Source organism: Glycine max, chromosome 9 (assembly GCF_000004515.6).
Source record: "Glycine max cultivar Williams 82 chromosome 9, Glycine_max_v4.0, whole genome shotgun sequence".
Lineage (NCBI taxonomy): Eukaryota > Viridiplantae > Streptophyta > Magnoliopsida > Fabales > Fabaceae > Glycine > Glycine max.
Genome location: NC_038245.2, coordinates 17,630,626 through 17,653,884, shown reverse-complemented (window position 1 = coordinate 17,653,884; position 23,259 = coordinate 17,630,626). Strand labels below are relative to the sequence as shown.

Genomic DNA, 23,259 nt, shown 5'->3' with positions numbered 1-23,259 from the left:
TTGTTTCATTTTTAGTTCTATTATTGCTTTCTTCTTTATCTTGTTTTTTCACTCTACAACACTGAGTACGAATTATGTGCATCTTATATCTTTCGGCCTTAATAAAGATCGACATTGAAACCCTTTCTCTTCATGAAGATAAAATTGCAAAATATTTTTTTAAATAAAATTAGCAATTTTATAAAAAGAAAACAATGATAAAAAAATGTTAACACCCCCCCCCGTTGCAACTCATTCATAACATGTAAAATAGGAAAACACAAATTGAGAAATGAATGGGGGAAGTGGGCATGGTGATGGGATTATGAATGTAGTAACTTATAGAATTATTCATCACAGTCCATTTAAGATATCAAGATTCTAAGTAATTAAGGATTTAGAGAAGGGTAAAATAGGAATTGAATGGTAATATACAAATGCCCATATCAAAGAGTTTGTTTATACAATGAACATTAACTAAGTTTATGTTTTCGTATTTTTAGACGAAATTGGATTGAAATGCATTCAAACTTTTCACATAAATGTGATGGAAAATGGTATGAAGTTGAATATAATAATTTATAGTTATTAATTGTTTTAGAAATTATTCAAGTCAATTTTCGAACAAAAATAAAACTTGTCCAACTTAGTAGACGTGAAAATTGGTGTACTAGTCTAGAAACTAGTGTAAACAAACCACAAAACTAGCAAATAAATATGTACCCAACCCTACAAAGCCAACATCAACATTGGAACTGTAAGTCACCCACAATGTGTAAAAGATAAGTTGTGCATGCCATTAATCAGATTCATCACAATAGAGAGATGAAACACAAAATTATTTCAAATAAAAACATACCTAGCCTAACCCAATATCCACAACCATGAAAAGGAACCAATGGATTGAGATCTTTCTAGCAAATTGTTAGACTAACCCGAAAAAAAACAAAAAAGCATAGCTGAAAGTCATTTCATCCAACATAGAAAGTCAAAATAAAATCATATGAAAATCCTAAATCACATGGAAGTTGTCAACATAGGTATTAAATAAACTGATGACAATGTTTTTCAGTCGATTTGAACATTATATAATAGTTGATTTTTATTGATTATGGGTCGAACATGTGAAGCTGATTGTAATAAGCTTTCGAAAGAAACTTTTCAACAAAAGTTCTCATAACTTCTGCTTTTGCTTTTCTTTGAGCAACAACCATTTCCTGAAAAAATCATGACAAAGAATGAAACATTTAGTGAGGAATATTGTGTTGATTCCAATAGGTATTTTTTTTGTCATCAACATTCTTAATAGAAACATTGACAATAGAAATTAAATTTTTCGGGTTGAATAGTGATAAATTACAATAAACTCTAAAATAAATAAATAAAAAGTTCAATTTCCAGTTCTTTGTTCTTTTCTTTAGCAAAAAACATTTCTCAATATTCCAGGAATTTTTAATAGTAAAAAACATCTGGAAAAGTAAAAAAAAATAAAAACATTATAATATAGAAGAATACAAAACATTAAAAATATGCATACTCACATCACTTTTATGAATTATTAGCCATCATTTGTTTGCTTATTTTTTTTGCAATATTTAATAAAAACATTTTGTATAGCAATGAAAAAGATTCCAAACACCCTGAAGAAGCATACTCATTATAGTTATCATTTTCCAAAAAACGTCCTAGATAGTAAAACTAAAAAGAATATGAAAATCACTAATGATATTGTTTTTCTTGAATACATTGATGGAAAAAATTAAAATATCACATTAAATTGTGATTTAAAATGCCAAACTTTACATGAACCCCAGAAATAAAAGAGAACTAAACTTTTCTAATTTTAAAAAGAAAAATCACCACTATCTCAAATGCACTCTTTGTTACTTGTTCATGTTGATTGAAAATAACAAAAGGATGTACTACTACTGTTTCTTTAATCACTTTCAGTCCTACTCATGAGCTTATAGTTGTCAGTAAACTTTAACCAATAATAAAATGTGTAGGAAAATACATTGTTAGCCCTACTTTATTTTTTAAAATAAATATACTCACTTCTGTTTCATTTTTGGTTTTGTCATTGCTTTCTTCTTTGGCTTGTGTTTTCACTTTGTGACGTCGAGGAGGACTTCCATATTTCTCGTAATTCTTAATCTCCTTCAAAGACCGACACCGAAAGCCTGTCTCCTTATGAAAATAACTCTGCAAAAAAAAAAAAAGATAGTAAAATGAGTGATAATAACAAAAGGCAAACATGAGAAAACTTAAACAAGGTGATATTGCAATTAATTGATTCCTAGCATGATGGATAGGAAAATATAAAATATGCAAGAAAAAAAAATAATAAAATGAACCATCATAACAAAGACCAAACAAGAGAAAACTTGTTAAAAAAGTTGATGTTGCAATTCATTCATTCCTATCATGTTGTATAAGAAAATATAAAATGACAAATAAATGGGAAAGGGACGGGGTACAATTATGATGATCATAGAAATAGTGTAGCTTTGGATTTTTCATCACACTCCACTTTAGGATATAAAGACCCTTAGCCCTTAGTATTTAAGGGTTAATTTGGACAGATAGAGACTTGTGAAATAAAAATGACATTAACTTATAATGCACTAATTGAGGAATATGGAAGGTAGAACAAATATGCTGTGGTTTGAAAATTATTTGATGACACAAAAGCAAGACACCTTTAACCTAATAATCTAACTTACTGAACATTGATTAAAATATACACTTAAGGTAGAATGAATGTTGAGGCGGAAAATGTTTATAGAGATTTTTAGCATAGAGTCATAGTTCTCTATTTGATACTTTATGCAAAAATGGTTTTTATCAAATCTTCTTTGAGGATACTGGAGAAGATGATAGAGAAAGGAGGTAACATTATTGTCTTGGACATTACTTGTATATGGAAGGAAAACAATGGCATAAAATTGTGAACCCTATATAATCAACATTCCATTTTTTTTCTCATTTGGAATAATGACAATTATAATTTGTGCGGACATCTTGATCATATTAAGGTTACTACTTGGAATATGGTTTTTTTCCAAAGTAAAGCCTGGACATTGCTTATTGTCTAATTGGTTTATTAACCCTACTACATGAATTGCTTATTGTTATCTAAATATATAGAATGTTGTTTTCTCTATTGTTTCTATGTAATATCATAGTTGTAGAGCTGGTTTTCCTATATTTTCTTATGGTCCTATACTCAAAGTATGATCTATTTTATTAATATATAATTGATGTATTGATGACATATGCCTATATTTTATACCTGAATGGTCTATAAAAGTATCATATTTTTGTTTTAAAATCACAATGTTTGTACTAAAATTTCAATTTTATCACACAGACTATTGTTGAATATTTTTGTATAAAAACTAATCTTCGTAGTTTGAAAAGAAATACTTTGTAAATGTTCAATATATTGCTCAAACTAACTATTTACTTTAAGAAATATATTTAAAAAATAAATCTCTATGTCCACTATGTGTAATATTTACCTATAATATTTAAGAAATAAACAAGTTTGTTAATTTTCCCTCTAGATTTTTTTACATAATAAAACAATTGAATTAATGAATTCACTTATGAAAACCCATCTTATCTTAACTCAAAAAGGAAGAAGATAAATAAACATCAAATTTTCATTTTAATTGAATTACGTACCGTATCGAACCTGTTGGCGATCTTTCGTTCTTTGCGTATAACATACCAATTTTTAATCGATTCAGGTGGCGTTTTGAAGGGTCTTCCTCGTTTTGGCTTTGAATTTTGTGTCGCAGGTGGGGTTTCATTCTAATAACAATAGAAAGGTATATAAGTTAAACTTATTGGTAAAAATGTAAATAGAAAGGTAAAGTGTGCAATGATATATATATATATATATATATATATATATATATATATACACACACACACACACAAACGATTAAAAAAATATATTCATGAAAATCAACACAAAAATTCAAACTATGCAAATACATGATGGACTATCCTTTTAGGATTCAGTTTATCATATGCACAATTGTGTCATAGTCTAGTTGAAATTCTTATATATGTTTGAAAGTTGTTAATTGATTAGTTTAATTTAAAATTTATAAGCTATTTAGCCTATAATTTAGTAAAACAAACTTGTTTAACAAACATCTTAATTTGGCCAAATATTTATTTAAATGAGACAAATAAGTCAAAAGTTAGATCATTTGACATATAAATTACACACAGTTTTTGTTGTTAAAACGTGCAAATTAATGTACGATTAGATGATTTATACAAGAAAATTATAATAATGAAAAATTTGAATAATTTTGAAAGAAAACAAATTTGAAATTGAAAATTAATTATGTACCTCATTTTTTTGGTTCTGAACAACATCGTCACAACCAATATTGCAATTAGTAGGATTGCAAAATGATGCTGGTGTTGCAGGTACAGGTTGAGCATCATTTAAGGAATGAGTCATCCTTAGTACAGTTGCAAATTCCTCCTACATAAATATATCATAGAGAATGAGAAAGTTCAATTATCAAAACTTAATTAAATATATGTACTAAAAAATTAGAAATAAAAATTTGTCTTATGAATTTAAAAGAGAGTCTAACATACAATTGATCTCAAACTAAGCGTACAATGAATTATAATAAATATAAACTTTTATCGAGTTTATCAGATTTTATCCTTGTAATTATTGATTCATAATTGAAGAATATATTATACTTTTATATAATCTAACAATTTATATATTAGTTTCACACACACCCACCCACACGCACACACACACACACACATATATATATGCAAAGAGAATGAATTAAAACAATATAAAGGATATCCCAAACTTTACAACTATTTAGAATCAACTTCAAGAATTTTCAGCATATCATATGTTCCAAAAAAACATTGTTTTAATCTAAGTATAAGTTTTAATTAATCAAATATCATATGTTCCAAAAAACATTGTTTTAATCCCTAATTCCCTAATTGATTCCCACTCACTTACCTTAAAGGGTGGAGCAGTACTCCTCTGATTTGCACTCATCTCTGTTTTGCACACACAATTTTGATATGAAGAGTCTTACTTTTATACTATCAATATCCTCTTTTTTAATGAAGTCCTTGAAATAAATTTTAGAAAAAAAATATCAACTATCAATAAATGTAATAATTTATTGTAAGGTCATAAATGTTATTTAAAAACAATAATTTATTAATGGAGCTTATAATAATAAATAACATTAAATGTTTGGAAGCATTAATGTTTTTAAAATATTTAAATTGATTAAAAGGTACATTTATTGATTGTTGATTTTTATTTCAAATATTCAAAAAAATTAAATATTTGTATGAAGGTTCTTACCTCTTTTCTAATAAATATAATAATTTATGGTCATAAATGTCCATTCAAAACAAATAATTTATTATAGGAACTATTAAAAATAAATAACATTAAATATTTTGTTTGAATAGAAATAGCATTAAATATTTGAAATCATTAATGTTTTTAAGATATTTAAATTAATTGATAAGTGTCACCATTGTTATTGTCACAAAGGTAGGGAATTTAATAACCCATAAAATGATGAAGTGGAGTAAGACCCAATTAGGTTCATAGGTGAGAGAATGATCTATTTAATAGAATAAACTCAACTTAGTTGACTTCCTATGTAAAAAATTTTCTTGGACTACCAACAATCACACAATAGATTTAGATTGATCACTCACTTAATGAGTTGAGGAACACCAATGGTGTCTAACCTAAGACTAATAAAAAGTGTAGTGAATCTAATATATCTATCTATGTATGAATTGAAAATTTGTTTATGGGTTGAACATGTGAAGTTAATTGTAATGAGCTTTCAAAAGAAACTCTTCAACAAAGGTTCTCATAACTTTTACTTTTGCTTTTCTTTGAGCAACAATCCTTTCGTGAAAAAATCATGGTAAAGAATGAAACATTTAGTGATGAATATTGTGTTGATTCCAATTTGTATTTTTTTTTGTCATCAACATTATTTACTGGAAACATTGACAATAGAAATTAAATTTTTCGGGTTGAATAGTGATAAATTACAATAAACTCTAAAATAAATAAATAAAAATTTCAATTTCCACTTCTTTGCTCTTTTATTTGGCAAACATTTTTCAATATTCCAAGAATCTTTAACAATAAAAACATTTGGAAATGTAAACAAAAATAAAAACATTATAATATAGGAAAATACAAAACATTCAAAATATGCATACTCACATCACTTTCATTAATTATTAGCCATCATTTGTTTGAATTTTTTTTTTTGCAATATTTAATAACAACATTTTGAATAGCATTGGAAAAGATTCCAAAGTCCCAAAAGAAGCATACTCATTATAGTTATCATTTTCCAAAAAACTTCCAAGATAGTAAAACTAAAAAGAATATGAAAATCGCTAATGATATTGTTTTTATTGAATACGTTGATGGAAAAAATTAAAATATCACATTGAATTGTGATTTAAAATGCCAAACTTTACATGCACCCTAGAAATAAAAGAGAACTAAACTTTTCTAATTTTGAAAAGAAAAATCACCACTATCTCTAATGCACTCTTTGTTACTTGTTCATGTTGATTGAAAATAACAAAAGGATGTACTATTACTGTTTCTTTAATCACTCTCAGTCGTATTCATGAGCTTGTAGTTGTTAGTAAACTTTAACCAATAATAAAATGTGTTGGAAAATACATTGTTAGCCCTACTTATTTTTTAAAATAAGTATACTCACTTCTTTTTCACTTCGGGTTTTGTCATTGCTTTCTTCTTTGTCTTGTATTTTCACTTTGTGACACCGAGGAAGACTTCCATATTTCTCGTAATTCTTAATCTCCTCCAAAGACCGACACCGAAAGTGTGTCTCCTTATGAATATAAGTCTGCAAAAAAAAAAGATAGTAAAATGAGTGATAATATAAAATGACAGATAAATGGTAAAGGGGAGGGGGTACAGTTATGATGATCATAGAAATAGTGTAGCGTTGGATTTTTCATCACACTCCACTTTAAGATATAAAGACCTTGGACAGATAGAGACTTGTGAAATAAAAATCACATTAACTTATAATGCACTAATTGATGAATATGTAAGACAGAACAAATATGTTGTGGTTTGAAAACTATTTGATGACACAAAAGCAAGACACGTTTGAAAACTACAACCCTCACTAACCTGATTTCGGCAAAAGTGAACTTTATTTATATGCCCAAAGGAAATAGATACTACTAATTGGTGCATATTTAATTGTCAATTAATGTTAAAATTTTATTAGCATCATTATGTTTGTATGTTGTATGTTGGTGTATCACCCAAAGGAGAACATCAATATACATTGTCTGTTATCTGAATGAATCATATGTATGACATGTATTTTATGTCTCAAAACACTTATGTGAATTTTATTATGTAATACATGTTTTGAATTCATTGGATTCTTATGCATCATCTGAGCCAATTTTAATGGGCTTAACTTCTCTGACTGAAATCAGAAAGTCCAATTTTACCTCGGTGTTTTGGATCATGATCTTGCTATGTTAGAAGAGAAGTTTGTTACTATTATTGATGTTAGTAGCAATGAAGAGAAAGTTCATTATAAAACTTGGGAAAGATCTAACAGACTCAGCCTAATGTTGATGAGAATGACTGTTGCAGACAATATTAAGACAACTCTCCCTAAATTAAGACATTTCCAAAAGGATTGCCTAAAGTGTAAGTCTTGGTTCGAAAAGAATGGTGAGCTTAATACTCATGTATGTTTTGAATCAAACTTAACTGTAGTTTCCCATGATACAAGATGGATTAATTCTGGATGTATGACTCATGTTTCTAACATTATGCAGAGATTCCTTACAATCCAAACCATAAGCCCAAATGAGAAGTTCATTTTCATAGGCAATGAAGTGAAAGCTCCAGTGGAAATAGTTGAAACTTATTGTTTAAAACGCAACACTGGACATCGTTTAGATTTACTGGAAACTCCTTATGTACCTAGTTTATCTAGGATTTTAGTTTCATTATCTAAACTTGATGTTACTACATACTCTTTTAATTTTGGTAATGGATGTTTCAATTTATTTAAGCATAATCATCTCATTGGTACTGGTATTCTTGTGATGGTTTATATAAATTGGAAATACACAGTTTGTATGCTGAAACTGTTTTAACTCTGCATCATAATATTGACACTAAACATAGTTTAGTGAATGAACGATTTGCTTTCTTGTGGCATAAACGTTTAGGTCACATTTCTAGAGAAAGGATGGAAAGATTAATAAAGAATGAAATTCTTCCTTATCTAGATTTTACGGATCTAAATATTTGTGTGGGTTGTATTAAGGGAAAACAAGCAAAACATACAAAGAAAGAAGCTACAAGAAGCACTCAGCTTCTTGAAATTGTGCATACTGATATTTGTGAACCTTTTGATTTTAGTTCTTTCGGAAAGGAAAGATATTTTATCACCATTATTGATAATTATTCATGTTACGGTTATGTCTACTTACTGCTCGAGATTTCTTAGGCAATGGATGCCTTAGAAATTTACTACAATGAAATAAAAGGGCAATTAGACATAAATGTGAAAATTATTAGATATGATAGAGGTGATGAGTATTACGGAAGATATGATGAAACTGGGCAACACCCAGGTCCATTTGCTAAGCTTGTTCAGAAACGTGCATTTGTGTGCAATACACAATTCCCGATACACCACAACAAAATGGTGTATCAGAAAGGCGTAATAGAACTTTAATGGATATGGTTAGGAGTATGTTAATCAATTAGACTTTACCCGTATCTTTGTGGATGTATGCCTTGAAAACTGTCATGTATTTGTTGAACAGGGTTCCTAGTAAGGCAGTTTCAAAGACACCTTTTGAACTGTGGACAAATAGGATACCTAGTATAAGGCACCTGCATGTTTAGGGTTGCCAGGCAGAAATAAGGATTTATAATCCACAAGAAAGAAAATTGGATGTAAGAACAATCAGTGGATATTTCATTGGTTATCCAGAAAAGTTAAAAGGGTATATGTTTTATTGTTCTAATCATAGTATGAGAATTGTCAAAATTGGAAATGCAAGGTTCATTGGAAATGATGAAATCAGTGGGAGTATAGTTCCACGAGAAGTGGAAATTAAAGAAGTTAGAGTGCAAGTCCTTTTAGCTTGGGCCTCTAGCAGTAATGTGATTGCTCCTTTTAGTTGTTGTTACAAAATTAATGAAGAGGAGCAACACAATAATGAACTCATGATGCACAATGAACCTATTATGGAAGAACTACAAGAAGTAGCATTAAGGAGGTCTCAAAGAGAAAGGAGACCAGCTATTTCGAATGATTATGTGGTATACCTACATGAAACAGAAACAAACTTAAGCATTAATGATAATGATCCAGTTTTGTTTTCACAAGTTGTAAGTTGTGATAGTTCTGAGAAGTGGTTAAATGCCATGAAAGAAGAGATAGATTCCATGGAACATAATGGTGTTTGGGACCTTGTAGAATTACCAAAGGGTTGTAAGAGAGTTGGTTATAAGTGGGTCTTCAAGACTAAATGTGACTCTCATGACAACCTTGAACGTTACAAGGCTAGACTTATTGCTAAGGAATTTACTCTGAAAGATGACATTTATTATAAAGAGACATTTTACTGGTCTCACGAAAGGATTCTTTCAGTATTATCATGGCATTAGTAGCCCATTATGACTTGGAGCTACATCATATGGATGTGAAAACTGCCTTTCTTAATAGAGATTTAGAGAAGAATGTTTGTATGGACCAACCAATGGGGTTCTCAGTTGAAGGAAATGAACACATGGTGTGCATACTAAAGAAATCAATATACAGTCTTAAAGTAAGCTTCCCGCCAATGGTATTTGAGGTTTAATGATGCCATTGTTTCCTTTAGATTTAAGGCAAATACTGCTTATCAGTGTATGTATCTGAAGTTCAGTGGGAGTAGGGTTATTTTCTAATTTTGTATATTGATGATATCTTGCTTACAGCTAACGATCTTGGTCTTCTTCATGAGACTAAGAAATTTCTCTCTAGAAACTTTGAAGTGAAAGATATGGGTGAGGTAATCTATGTGATAGGGATAAAAATATTCCATAATAGATCACAAGGATTGTTAGGCTTATCTCAGAAAGTATATATATTGATAAAGTGCTAGAGAGATTCAAGATGGAAAGGTGTTTAACATCGCCTATTCTAACTTAGAAATAAGACAGAGTTAGTCTTGCACAATGTCCTATAAATGATATGGAATGAAAACAAATGAAAGTAATTTTGTATGCATCAGTTGTTGTTGCATCTGAGAGCTGAATTTGTAGTATGTTTTGAGGCTACAATTCAGGCTAATTGACCGCGGAACTTTATTTCAGGGCTTGGAATTGTCGACAGTATTGCTAGGCCGCTGAAAATGTATCGTGATAACTCCGCAGCAATATTTTTTTGTAAGAACGACAAGTACTCTAAGGGTGCTAAGCATATGAAATTGAGGTACTTTGTCGTGAAGGAAGAAGTTCAGAAACAAAGAATGTTAATAGAACATATTAGCACAAACCTTATGATAGTTGACCCTTTGAATAAGGGATTATTGCCCAAGACATTATAGAACATGTTGAAAGTATGGGCATTATTGTTATTGATGATCATTACGTGTAATTTACCTTATGTAATTTTGCTGACACTCTGAGCTCAATTATGATATGTTTCTGATTACCTGTTCACTATGTTTGCATGCATGTTTGTGTTAGAGTAATGTTAACAGGTTTTGTCTTGAATGAAGACATTATGTTGGACCAATTATGTACTCCTAACTATTGGTCATATTAAGGAGAAGACTAATTTGTAGTACATGGAAGGGACTATGTCGATTAGATGATATACAACCGCCATGACTCGAATTGGTTCCTATTCTTAATCATGAAATTATGATGTACCCAATGTATAGAACAATTTAGTCAATTTTAATGCGCATTATGTTAGTTAATCTATTTATTTATTTAGTCCATAATGTTTATTAATGTCACATGAGCCAAGTGGGAGAATGTAAGAATTAATGTCTCATGTGAGAGGCATGTGACTTATGTGGGGACTAATAAGTAAATAATTAACGATTAAGGGCTAAATTGTAATTGGGCTTAATAGGAGAAATTTCTATAGCTAACTGCTACTTGATGGGAGTAGTGGTTATAAAAAGGGCTTAATACCCACTAACGTGAAATAAGGTCTCCTTCCTGACCAGAAAAGTGTTCTCTCTCACCCATAGCCATCACGAACGGAGAGAGACAGAAACGAAAGGCCAAAGAAAGTGAAATCTTATTTCTGTCCTTTTCCAAGGAAATCAAAGTACAACAGAAGTTCCTATGAAGAAAGGTACAAGTCTTCCTACGGAGAAAGGTACACAAAACATTATCTATTGTTTATTGATTGTTTGTGAGAATCATAGATTTCAAGATCCTGTTGTTTCCTATAATTGAGAGTCTAGGAAACCCCTTAAGAATTTTTACATGGTTTTGTTGCAATGCTTCAGGTTCAAGAAGCTAAAAACAAGCTTGATGTTCCTAAAGATGCAGAGGAAAAATTGTGTGATGTAAATTATCTTTTTCCTTTAAATACAATTACAACGCTTGCTTAGTTAAAACCAACTGTCAATATCAATGCAGTATTAAACTTTTAACTTAATTCTTAATCAGGAAACCAAGGGGCATAAACTCGATATTACTAGTGATAAAGATGTCTAAATTTTGGATGATACAAAGTCAAACAGAAGAAGTGGTACTTCTACTATGGACGATGAAGCAATAAAATTATCTGGTTCAAATAGGAGACCACATTCTGAAATAACTAAGAACTCCAAAAGAGGAAATGCGAAAGCCAATATGGAAACTGATAATTTAGACTCTGTTCAGGAACCAAAATCAGAAACGCAGTTGAATACTGTACCAAGGAAGAGGGGCCGTAAGCCTAATTCGTTAATGAATGTTGAGGAAGCCTATGATCACTCATGGATTTCTCAGGAAACAAAACCTGGGAAATCAGCCAATCCAGAAAGGCTCGCAATTGCAGCTCTCCTTATCCATCTTCTGAAAAACCTACTTCTAGAAAGGATAAGTTGCATAGAATGCCTAAAACTGTTAGTGAAACTCTAGTTTGTATGCAGAAAAGTGAGAACATAGCAAAAGCTGTCCAATCCAGAAGGACTCAAAATATTGGCACTGATTTTCTAGCTAATGATACAAGCAAAGTTCATGAAGCTTTAGCTTCTAAGCCTAAAGCTGATGAGAATACAAATACTGCTTCTGTAAATAATAACTATCCTGATGCAGGTGCTATCTCAAGTAAGTTTTAATTTAATAAGTTTTAATTTCATGGAAACAAAATTAATAACTATCCTGATGCAGGTGGTATCCAAAAAAAATATTATGCTTATTAATAAGTTTTAATTTTTAATACATGGAAACAAAATTGTTTATTCAATGTGTTACATATGTTACCATTTGCAGGTGCTATCTCAAGTAAAACCAGATCAGAAAAACAAGTTCATAAATGAATTACAGAAAAATAAGAGTATTGTAGCAGAAATTGAACTCAAAAAAGCTCCATTAACTCAAAAACCAAAATGCAGAAAAGGAAGAAATTGGCACTGACCCGTTTGCAGCCCAGTAGCTGTTGTTCAGCAACAACTAATTTGTCACCTGCGTCTTCCCTACAACCACCATCAGGAAACATCAGACCAACATTAGAAACAAACATTAGCAATTTTCATTATACAAAACATTCTAAGGCGGTTTTGAAACCGCCTTAGAATGTGCATCGTGAATTGCAATTTTCACCATGATATTTACAAAATTGCCACTGAACCACTTTCTAAGGCGGTTCCAGTTATAACCGACGTAGAAACAGTGCCGTAAAAGACCCTTTTTTTAGTAGTGTGATAAAAATGTAGATAGAAATATAAAGTGTTCAATGATATATATATATATATATATCATTGCACACGCTTGAAATCAACACAAAAATTCAAACTATGCAAATACATGATGGAGTTCAGTGTATCATATGCGCAATTGTGTCATAGTCTAGTTGATATTCTTATATATATTTGAAAATTGTTAATTGATTAGTTTAATTTAAAATTTATAAGCTATTTAGCTTATAATTTAGTAACACAAACTTTTTTAACAAACATCTTAATTTAAACAAATACTTATATAAATGAGACAAATAAGTTAAGAGGTAGATCATTTGACGTATAAAATATACACAATTTTTGTTGTTAAAATGTGCAAATTAATGTATGATTAGATGATATATACAAAAAAAATTATAATAATGGAAAATTTGAATTTTTTTTAAAAAAAAGAAATTTTCAATTGAAAATTAAATACATACCTCAGTTTTTTGTTTGTCAACAGCATCATCACAACCAATGTCGTAATTAGTAGGAATGCAAAAGTATAATGGTGTTGCATGTATATGTTTCAGAATACATTATTATAAATATTAAGCATAAGAGAAATAATCTATTATAATTCCATCCTTAATAAATAATTACTAAGTTTCCTAACATAAACTAATCTGAAAATCATACAAAAATTTGAATGTATTTGTTACACCAATATAGTTTTATATTACCCATTTTACTTTTTGTAATAAATACTACCAAGTATTTTAATATTATTTTTTGAAAAATAAAACATAAATACGACTAAATTTAATCTTTTTTGTTGATAAGGTCATATATTAATGATCAATAAATCAGAATAATTTATTGTGAAATATATAGGGATGAGAAAGTTTAGGGGATGGCATACATACCATTCCTTGCACTGTATTGCATAATTGGATTGATTTTTTTTCTTTGCTTTTTATGATTTTGTGCATTCCAAAACATTTGTTTTGAATATTTTTTTTTCTATTTTCAAAAATGAGAAATAACTAAAATTATATTTATGAAAATTTAACCATAATTGAAAGAAATAAAAATAAATTCTCTCCATCTCTATTATACTTAGATACTAATCTTATTTTAGCATATATATTACAATAATATAATTTTATATTCTCGTCATGAATTTAGCTGATAAGTTTATGAAATATTTTAAAAACAAAAATATTGACTAAGAATAATTGTATCAATTTTTATAATATATAGTAAGTTGTAAATGAGTAAATACTTTTGTAAAAGAAAAGTCTTATGGGCTTAAATATTTGCTTAGTCCTTATAATTTAATATTTTTTTCTTTTGATCTCATTTTTTTTAATTTTTATAAATTATGTTTGTTTTATTCTTTGTTCTTAAAGTACTTTAGATAATAATTTTTTTAGTGTTCATAGTATTATCTAAATTAAAACTCTTTAAGGACAAAAAATAAAATAAACATACATCAAACCTTAGTCACATTAGAACTTTTGAGAAAATAGATCAAGCCAAAGCTTCTAATAAATCTTATTTAGTTAAACCCTGATTCATTCAGAAAGCCTCTTAGACCTAATAGACTGATTTATTTGAAAATTATAAATAATTATTCATTGTTATTATTATTATTATATATATATATATACATATTAAATTTTTATAATTTATTGAATCTTTTTAAATGTTAATCATGTTGGTCTACATAGAAAGTAAAGTTAGAGTTTATAACTAAATTTATTGAAAAATAAGTTTGTCATTTTTAAATGTCTTATTGCAAAAACATTTTAAAATAAAATTTAAAATATGCTTACATCATATAGATAAGTTTGATTTGATTCTTATAAGACTTCACATACATATTTTTATTTTTATCTTAGTGTTAAATTGAGACAAATAAACTTGTAGGTTAGAATAGATTTTTATGTAGGTTAGACTTAGATTCTTAACAAAGTTTTGGAGAGATAATAATCAAGTCAGACTCTAATCATATAGTATTAGTCCAGAGTAACCTTAAGCCTAACAAAGCCTAATAAATACTCGATTTATTTTCACCCCTAATTGCATTGTACTAAAAATGCAGTTGAACCTAAATTTAATTAAGCATTTTATAAGATTTAAATTTTAAACATATTTTAATTAAGTAATATGTTTCATTATACATTATTATAATTCTGGTAAAAAAAAGTACACTTTTATAATTGTTAACATGCAGTAGAAGAAATAATACTAATCCTAATCTATTCTGATCTAAGAAATAGTGGGAGAAGGTCCCATCATTCATAACCATGAATGGATAATCCATAATTCGCTAATCTATCCATGCAAGAATTACCCTCGTGATATATGTGAGAAATTCCTGAAATTGGTGATAGCTAAAAATCGCATCACACAATTCAACCATCTGTTTCGAAGGGACTAGTAGTGAATTATGGGAAGAACAAAAGGCCTGAACCACTAACAATGAATCACATTCCAGGAAACCTATTCCAGCACTATCTCCATAACAAGAATTGCTGCCATGATCAGTTCCTCATGGAAGAATGAAGAGATACTTAAATAAGAGGCAAAACATGGCCCTATGGTTTTAAATAGCAGTCCGACCCCACAATTGGGGTTGCATGCAACTGCACCGCGATTACAGTTGTGATCGAATCTACTCTATTTTTTTGCAACATAAAGATTTTCTGGCTTAATGCAAAGCAATCCCAATTGCAACCACAACTACAATTTAAAACCATGGTTGATCCCTACAAAGCCACGACTGCAGTTTCTAAAAATGGAACCACTTGCAGCATGACTTGGGAAGCCTCTCTTTCCCACATCTGAATTACATTTTAGCTCGCCATAGTGTTGGGTAATCAACACTCTCTCAAATAAAATTATCCATACCCACAACAGATTAGTAAGAACACAACAAAGATTATACTGTAGGAAAAATAATAACAAACACATAAATTTAACGTGGATAACATTTCTTACTTGCGTTCATGAAACTGTCTAAAAAAGTATTTTACTATCACAAAAATGACTATAAAATTGTAACTCACCTCAAATAATGTATCACTCTACAAACCCGAGTACCTCATTCAATAGTTACAAGAAATGATAACACTCTCATACAAAGACATTTTTCTCTCAATAAAATGACTTTATCTTAGGATCTCTCTTCTCACACATTCTTTCTTCATGTGTGCTGTTTCTCAACTAATTCTGTTTTCTATTTATAGTGAAGATTGTTATCAATTATAATAAATAAATTCTGTTAAAAGTTGAAACAAAAATAACTTTAAATGCATCCATTTAAATAAACTTTATCTAAAATGCAATTTTCCATTTTGCATTTAAACCACATAATGATAAAAATCTAATTCTTAATATGCATGCATCTTATCTTCTGACATAAAACTCTATCCATAAGGAGGCAGGTACCAAGTAACTGGAAAAAGTTTGCGGGCTTTCAGCCATATAGATAAAGCCTTTGGGCTACATGCGACCGTGATTTGAGCTGCAATATCAAGATAATTGTAACTTTCTATAATCGCAATTGAAATCACAATGGCCGCATATGTTTGTGATACGTGACTCCTTGATTGTTATTTAAAATTAAAACGTTGAAACATGCTGCTAAAATTTCAAGGACTTGGAAGGAGGAATGCATGAGTGCCATATCAACTTACTCCAACGAAGACAATTGGCCGAGGTGTTGAGACGCAGAAAAGCATCCATGAAGGAGAACCCGTGAATTATTGCCAATGAAGTCACATCGCTAACTGTGGCCTGAAGATTATGAAACTGCTCTGGAATTTCAAACAGATCAACAATTGCGTGCATAGTGAAGAATTTAAAAAGCGGACCCTCTACCTCAAACTAGTAGTTCGATCATATTTTAGCTAATATGTTTTACATTACAATATTATAGATATTAAGAATATAAGAAATAATCTTTTTAATTGCTTAAAAATAATTACCAAGTTTTCTAAACACAAATTACTCAAAAAAAATCCTGCCAAGATTTGAATGTAATTGTTGCAGCAATGTGAATTTTATAGTATGCTTGTGACATTTTGCAATAAATCATACCAAGTCTTTTAATAATTTTTTTAAAATTAAAATATAAATCCAAATAAATTTAATATTTTTTATATATAAGGTCATAAGCCATCAATCATAAAATTAGGGGCATATGATTATTTTTGTCTCTGAATATGTAAATCACTAACAAATTTATCTATGAAAGATTAAAATTCACATTATTGGGAAATGATTATTTGTCACATTCAGGGACGAAAATTGCTAACAAATTTTTAATTTTACATATTCAGGGACGAAAATGATTATTTGTCAACAATTAATTTACACATTCAGCTATTTACAAATATTTTTAACAAATTGATGTTCAGTATCATTTAGAATGTAAACATACTTGTTTATTTCAAGTAAACTAAAATGATAGTTAAGAAATTATAAAGTTTAAAGATAAATTTAATATACAATTACTTTATGAATTTGTTTCATCTTAAATATGTTACAACACACACATTAATAAAAATTACTAACATATTCATCCAAAAAAAATACTGAAATTATGTCTAATAATGGTAACTTAGTCTAATCTATTCAGCATGATCACGTTGACAATTAATTTTATGACAAATTTGTCATTTTGTATCACGTATGTTATTTTATTAACAGTAATAAATGAAAGTTAATGATTTGATAAATTTTTTGTATTTTTTTACACATTTGGAGACTAAATTTTAAATTTTATTCGGGATAAATTTATCAGTCATTTACACATTCAGAAACCAAAATAACTATTTACCCTAAAATTAATTTGTTACAAAATGTATAGGGGTAGCAAAAAAAGTATATTAAATATCCTTTTATATATACCTAATAAACTAACAATAGAAAGAAAATAATCATTAAGTCATTAAATGTATTCTAATATCCTCTTCATCAAATAGGAGTAGGAAAAATATTCATAAGAACTGCCACTTGGATAACACATGTAAATCTTCACCCCATAATTTTTCAATGAGCAATATATGTGATCAAAATTCGCAAACTTGACACTTACAATTTTGGATTGTCAAATTTGGTTGTGATTTAATTTACTTTTAATATATAGATAAATATGCTAATATAGAATTTAAGGCTGATATTATATTTATAGTAATGATATGCCAACGTAAGAATTTATATAAAAAAATACATTAATATAGATACTAATATAATTAGGAATGATACAAATATATAAATAAGTACATTTATATCATCTATAAATGCTGATATCTATAAAATTAATTCTTTTTGGTCAAAATCCATACCATCAAATTTTTCATATAAATGATAATACCTAGATACTTATTTAAAATCCTGCAACACATTCAAATGTTTATGAATATGATATTCAGAAATTGATAAAAATATATAAATAAATTAAACTTGGGAGAAAATAATAATGTAGCATTTAATCCTATTAATGTAATATTTAGTCAAATATATAAATAAATATGTTTTTTTTTTCCATATAGTGTGACACAATTTTGTTAATTATTGTACCCTCCTATTCATTTTACACGCGTATGCTCATTGTGCAAGCAAACCATTGGTGACTAACATCCATTCCTACATGGTAGAACCCATGAATTGATGATTTTTTTTTTGTTAATGAAACTGTGCGTTCTCTTGCAAAACATGAATTGATGATTTTTTTTTGTTCTATGGAAAAAATAAAAACGGAAGTTTGTTACGTATATTAAGTCTCAAATTAACTATCATTACGGAATTAACTGTTACCCAATAAACAAAATAACTTTCGAATGAATTACATATTATTAAAGAATTAACTTCTTGTCTCCAAATAAATCACAAACTTCTTTTATTATAATAAGGGTTTCTACGTTATTCCATATTTATGATGTTGTTGAGGTCAAAATAAATATATTGTTTTATAACCTATACTTATGTTATTAGTTTTTTTTTTTAAAATTAAGATGTTGAATTTTCTGTATACTTTAGTTTTCCATATGCATATAATTTTTTTTTTTTTTTTTTTGCATATAGAGGTTAACGGTTAACACAATGTAACGACTCATTGAAGTTATATGAAATTATGAATTAACTCAGATGAAAGACTTTAATTTTCTTTATTGTGCAAATAATTGTACTTAGTTTTATTTCATTTTTAGTTTTAGTATTGTTTTCTTCTATGTCTTATTTTTTCACTCTACAACACTGAGTACAAATTATGTGCTTCTCATATCTTTCAGCCTTACTAAAGATCCGCATTGAAACCCTTTCTCTTCATGATGATAAAATTGCAAAATAAATTTTTAAATAAAATTAGCAATTTTATAAAAAAAGAAAAAAAACAACGATAAAAAATACGTTAACAAAGTTGATATTGCAATTCATTCATAAATGAATGGGGGAAGTGGGTGTTATGGGATTATGAATGTAGTAGCTTATAAAATTATTCGTCACACTCCATTTATGAAATCAAGGCTCTTAGTAATTAAGGATTAAAGAAGGATAAAATAGGAATTAAATGGTAATATACAAAGGCCCATATCAAAGAGTTTGTTTATACAATGAACATTAAATAAACTTAAGTTTTGGTATTTTAAAATGAATTTAGGATTGAAATTTCATTCAACTTTTCACATAAATATGATGGAAAATGTTATGAAATTGAATTTAGTAATTTATAGTTATTAGTTGTTTTAAAAACTATTCAAGTCAATTTTCCAACAAAAACAAAACTAGTCCAACTTAGTAGAGGAGAAAATTGGTGTACTAGTCGAGTAACTAGTGTAAACAAAACCACAAAACCAGCAAATAAAGATGTACTAAGTCCTACAAAGCCAACATCAACATTAAAGCTATAAGTCACCCACAATGTGTAAGAGATAAGTTGTGTGCACCAATGATCAGATCCATCACAATAGAGAGATGCAACAAAAAAGTAGTTCGAATAAAAGAAATACATGGCCTAACCCAATTTTCACAACCATGAAAAGGAACCAATGGATTGAGATCTTTCTAGCAAATTATTAGACTAACCCAAAATATAAAGCATAGCTGAAAGTCATCTCATCCAACATAGAAAGTCAAAATAAAATCATATGAAAATCCTAAATCACATGAAAGTTGTCAACATAGGTATTAAATAAATTGATGATAATGTTTTCACTCGGTTTGAATATTACATAATAGTTAATTTTTGTTGATTATGGGTTGAACTTGTGAAGCTGATTGTAACGAGCTTCTGAAAGAAATTCTTCAACAAAGGTTCTCATAACTTATGTTTTTGCTTTTCTTTGAGTAACAATCATTTCCTGCAAAAATCATGATAAAGAATGAAACATTTAGTGATGAATATTGTGTAGGTTCCAATTTGTATTTTTTTCTCATCAACATTATTTACTGGAAACATTGATAATAGAAATTAAATTTTCATGTTGAATGGTGATAAATTACATTAAACTCTAAAATAAATAAATAAAAAGTTCAATTTCCACTTTTTTGTTATTTTCTTTAGCAAACATTTCTCAACATTCCAGGAATTTAAAATTGGAAAAACATATGGAAAAGTAAACAAAAATAAAAACATTATAATATAGGAGAATATAAAACATTCAAAATATGCATACTCACATCACTTTCATTAATTATTAGCCATCATTTGTTTGAAATTTTTGCAATATTCAATAACAACATTTTGAATAGCAATGGAAAAGATTCCAAACTCCCAAAAGAAGCATACTCACTATAGTTATCATTTTCCAAAAAAACATCCTAGATAGTAAAACTAAAAAGAATATGAAAATTACTACTGATATTGTTTTTCTTGGATACGTTGATGGAAAAAATTTAAAATATGACATTGAATTGTGATTTAAAATGTCAAACTTTACATGCACCCCAGAAATAAAAGAAAACTAAACTTTTTTATAATTCTGAAATGAAAAATCACCACTATCTCTAATCAGTCATGAGCTTGTAGCTGTTAATATACTTTAACCAATAATAAAATGTGTTGAAAAATTCATTGTTAGCACTGCTTATTTTTTAAAAATAAATATACTCAATTCTGTTTCATTTTTGGTTTTGTTATCGCTTTCTTCTTTGTCTTGTGTTTTCACTTTGTGACACTGAGGAGGAATTTCATGATTCTCGTAATTTTTAATCTCCTCCAAAGACCGACACCGAAAGCATGTCTCCTTATGAATATAGGTCTACAAAAAAAAATAGTGATAATAACAAAAGGCAAACAAGAGAAAACTTGTTAAAAAAGTTGATGTTGCAATTCATTGATTCCTAGCATGTTAAATAGGAAAATATAAAAAAATCTGCAAGAAAAAAAGATAATAAAATAGGCGATCATAAAAAAAAACCAAACAAGAGAAAACTTGTTAAAAAAGTTGATGTTTCGCAATTCATTCATTTCTATCATGTTAAATAGGAAAATATAAAATGACATATAAATGGGAAAGGGGACGGGGTACAATTATGATGATCATAGAAATAGTGTAGCTTAGGATTTTTCATCACACTCCACTTTAAGACATAAAGGTCCTTAGCCCTTAGTATTTAAGGGTAAATTTGGACAGATAGAGACTTGTGAAATCAAAATAACATTAACTTATAATGCACTAATTGAGGAATATGGAAGACAGAACAAATATGTTGTGGCTTGAAAATTATTTGATGACACAAAAGCAAGACACGTTTAACCTAAGGATCTAACTTACTCAACATTATTGATCAAAATATAAACTAAAGGTAGAATGAATGTTGAGGTGAAAAATGTTTATAGAGATTTCAAGCAAAGAGTCATGGTTCTCCTGTTGATGCTTTATGCCTTAGACATTACTTATATATGGAAGGAAAACAGTGGGATAAAACTCTAAACCCTATATACTCAACATTCCATTTTTTCCTCATTTGGAATAATGACAATTATAATTTGTGGGAATATCTTGATCATATTAAGGTTACTAGGAATACGGTTTTTTCCAAAGTAAAGCATGGACATTGCTTATTGTATTATTGGTTTATTAACCCTACTACAAGAATTGCTTGTTGGTATCTAACTATATAGGATGTTGTTTTCTCTATTGTTTCCATGTAATATCCTAGTTTTAGAGCTGATTTTCCTATATTTTCTTAAAGTATGATGTATTTTATAAATATATAATTGATGTATTGATGACATATGCCAATGTTTTATACCTGAATGATCTACAAAAGTATCATATTTTTGTTTTAAAATCACAACGTTGTTGGAATCCCACGTTGCATTCACGTCCCACGTTCCTTTTTTATTTTATTATTTTGGAACATTTAGTTATTTTGAATCTGGTCCATTTTCCATCCACATTCATCCCATATCTTTGCAAATATATTTGCAACCACCTTCAGTAACAAATCACGTACCCATCATCTCACGTACTGATAACTTCTTATCTTACGTCTGATAACTTCCTATCTCACGTTCTGATAACAAGTTGAGAGAGCTCTGTGATGGACAGACTCTATAAATAGGATGGGGTGCTCTCAGTTTTGTATCACCAAACCCACTTCTCTATTAAAAAAAATACACCATCTATTCAGAGTGAGTAAGGGTCTGGAAGAACAAAACTGTCTTTCAGGTTCGTGTGTGCGTCGCTTCCCGTTCAATTTGCAATGGCTGAAGGTACGCTCGTAATTCTTTTAATTTCCGCTATTTGATCTAAATATGCTATTTAAATTTATTTGCATGTTTAGATCAGTGTATGTATATTTTTACAAACGTTTGTACTAACATTTCAATTTTATTACACAGATCGACTATTATAGTGAAGGCTAATTTAATGTAAAATAGATAGTAAATGAAATTATTTTTATAGCAGTGTATATGTTGAGAGCTTTTTTTCAAGGAAAAAGGATTAAAGACAGCAAAAAAAACTAAACAGGTCTAACAAACATAATACTTAGGGCATTAGCTAATGCCAGGGATGAAATCTCTAAAGAGGTTAGTTTGTGCACAAATCTCAATAACTTATTTTTCATTTGTATTTAATTGTTATGAATTGATTGAACATAGAGTTTATTTTCTATATTGAAGATTCTTGTATAAAGCTACTCATCATAGTTTGAAAAGAACTATTTTGTAAATGTTTAATATATTGCTCAAACTAACTATTTACTTTAAGAAATATATTTAAAAAATAAATCTATATATTCAATCAATTCATAAACAAGTTTGTTAATTTTCTCCTCTAAATTTTTTTACATAATAAAACAATTGAATTGATA

At 28.6% G+C, this 23,259-nt stretch overlaps 2 protein-coding genes across 2 annotated transcripts in view; one reads left to right on the top strand and one right to left on the bottom strand.

Moving 5' to 3' along the window:
• Positions 1 to 521: 521 nt before the first annotated feature.
• Positions 522 to 5,045, bottom strand: LOC102666902 (uncharacterized). Its single transcript, XM_014762061.3, has 5 exons — positions 5,000 to 5,045; positions 4,349 to 4,486; positions 3,667 to 3,795; positions 2,035 to 2,181; positions 522 to 1,196 (listed from the first exon to the last, which is right to left on the bottom strand). Exons 1-5 carry the CDS (start codon positions 5,036 to 5,038, stop codon positions 1,089 to 1,091), a joined length of 561 nt encoding a protein of 186 aa, XP_014617547.1. The 5' UTR covers positions 5,039 to 5,045; the 3' UTR covers positions 522 to 1,088.
• Positions 5,046 to 11,821: 6,776 nt separating this feature from the next.
• The window catches only part of LOC106794362 (phosphoenolpyruvate carboxykinase (ATP) 2), a 17,498-nt gene continuing 6,060 nt past the window's right edge, over positions 11,822 to 23,259 (top strand). The window contains exons 1-2 of the mRNA XM_014761618.1: positions 11,822 to 12,091; positions 12,196 to 12,373. Coding sequence (XP_014617104.1) covers positions 11,822 to 12,091; positions 12,196 to 12,373 — 448 coding nt within the window. The remainder of the gene's footprint in view (positions 12,092 to 12,195; positions 12,374 to 23,259) is intronic.

Coding starts and splice junctions, on each gene's coding strand:
- LOC102666902 (XM_014762061.3), bottom strand. CDS start 5,038: ATGAGTGCAAATCAGAGGAGTACTGCTCCACCCTTTAAG. Junction 3,796..4,348: donor TTCAGAACCAAAAAAATGAG/GTACATAATTAA, acceptor TATTGTTATTAG/AATGAAACCCCACCTGCGAC. Junction 1,197..2,034: donor AAACCAAAAATGAAACAGAA/GTGAGTATATTT, acceptor TGATTTTTTCAG/GAAATGGTTGTTGCTCAAAG.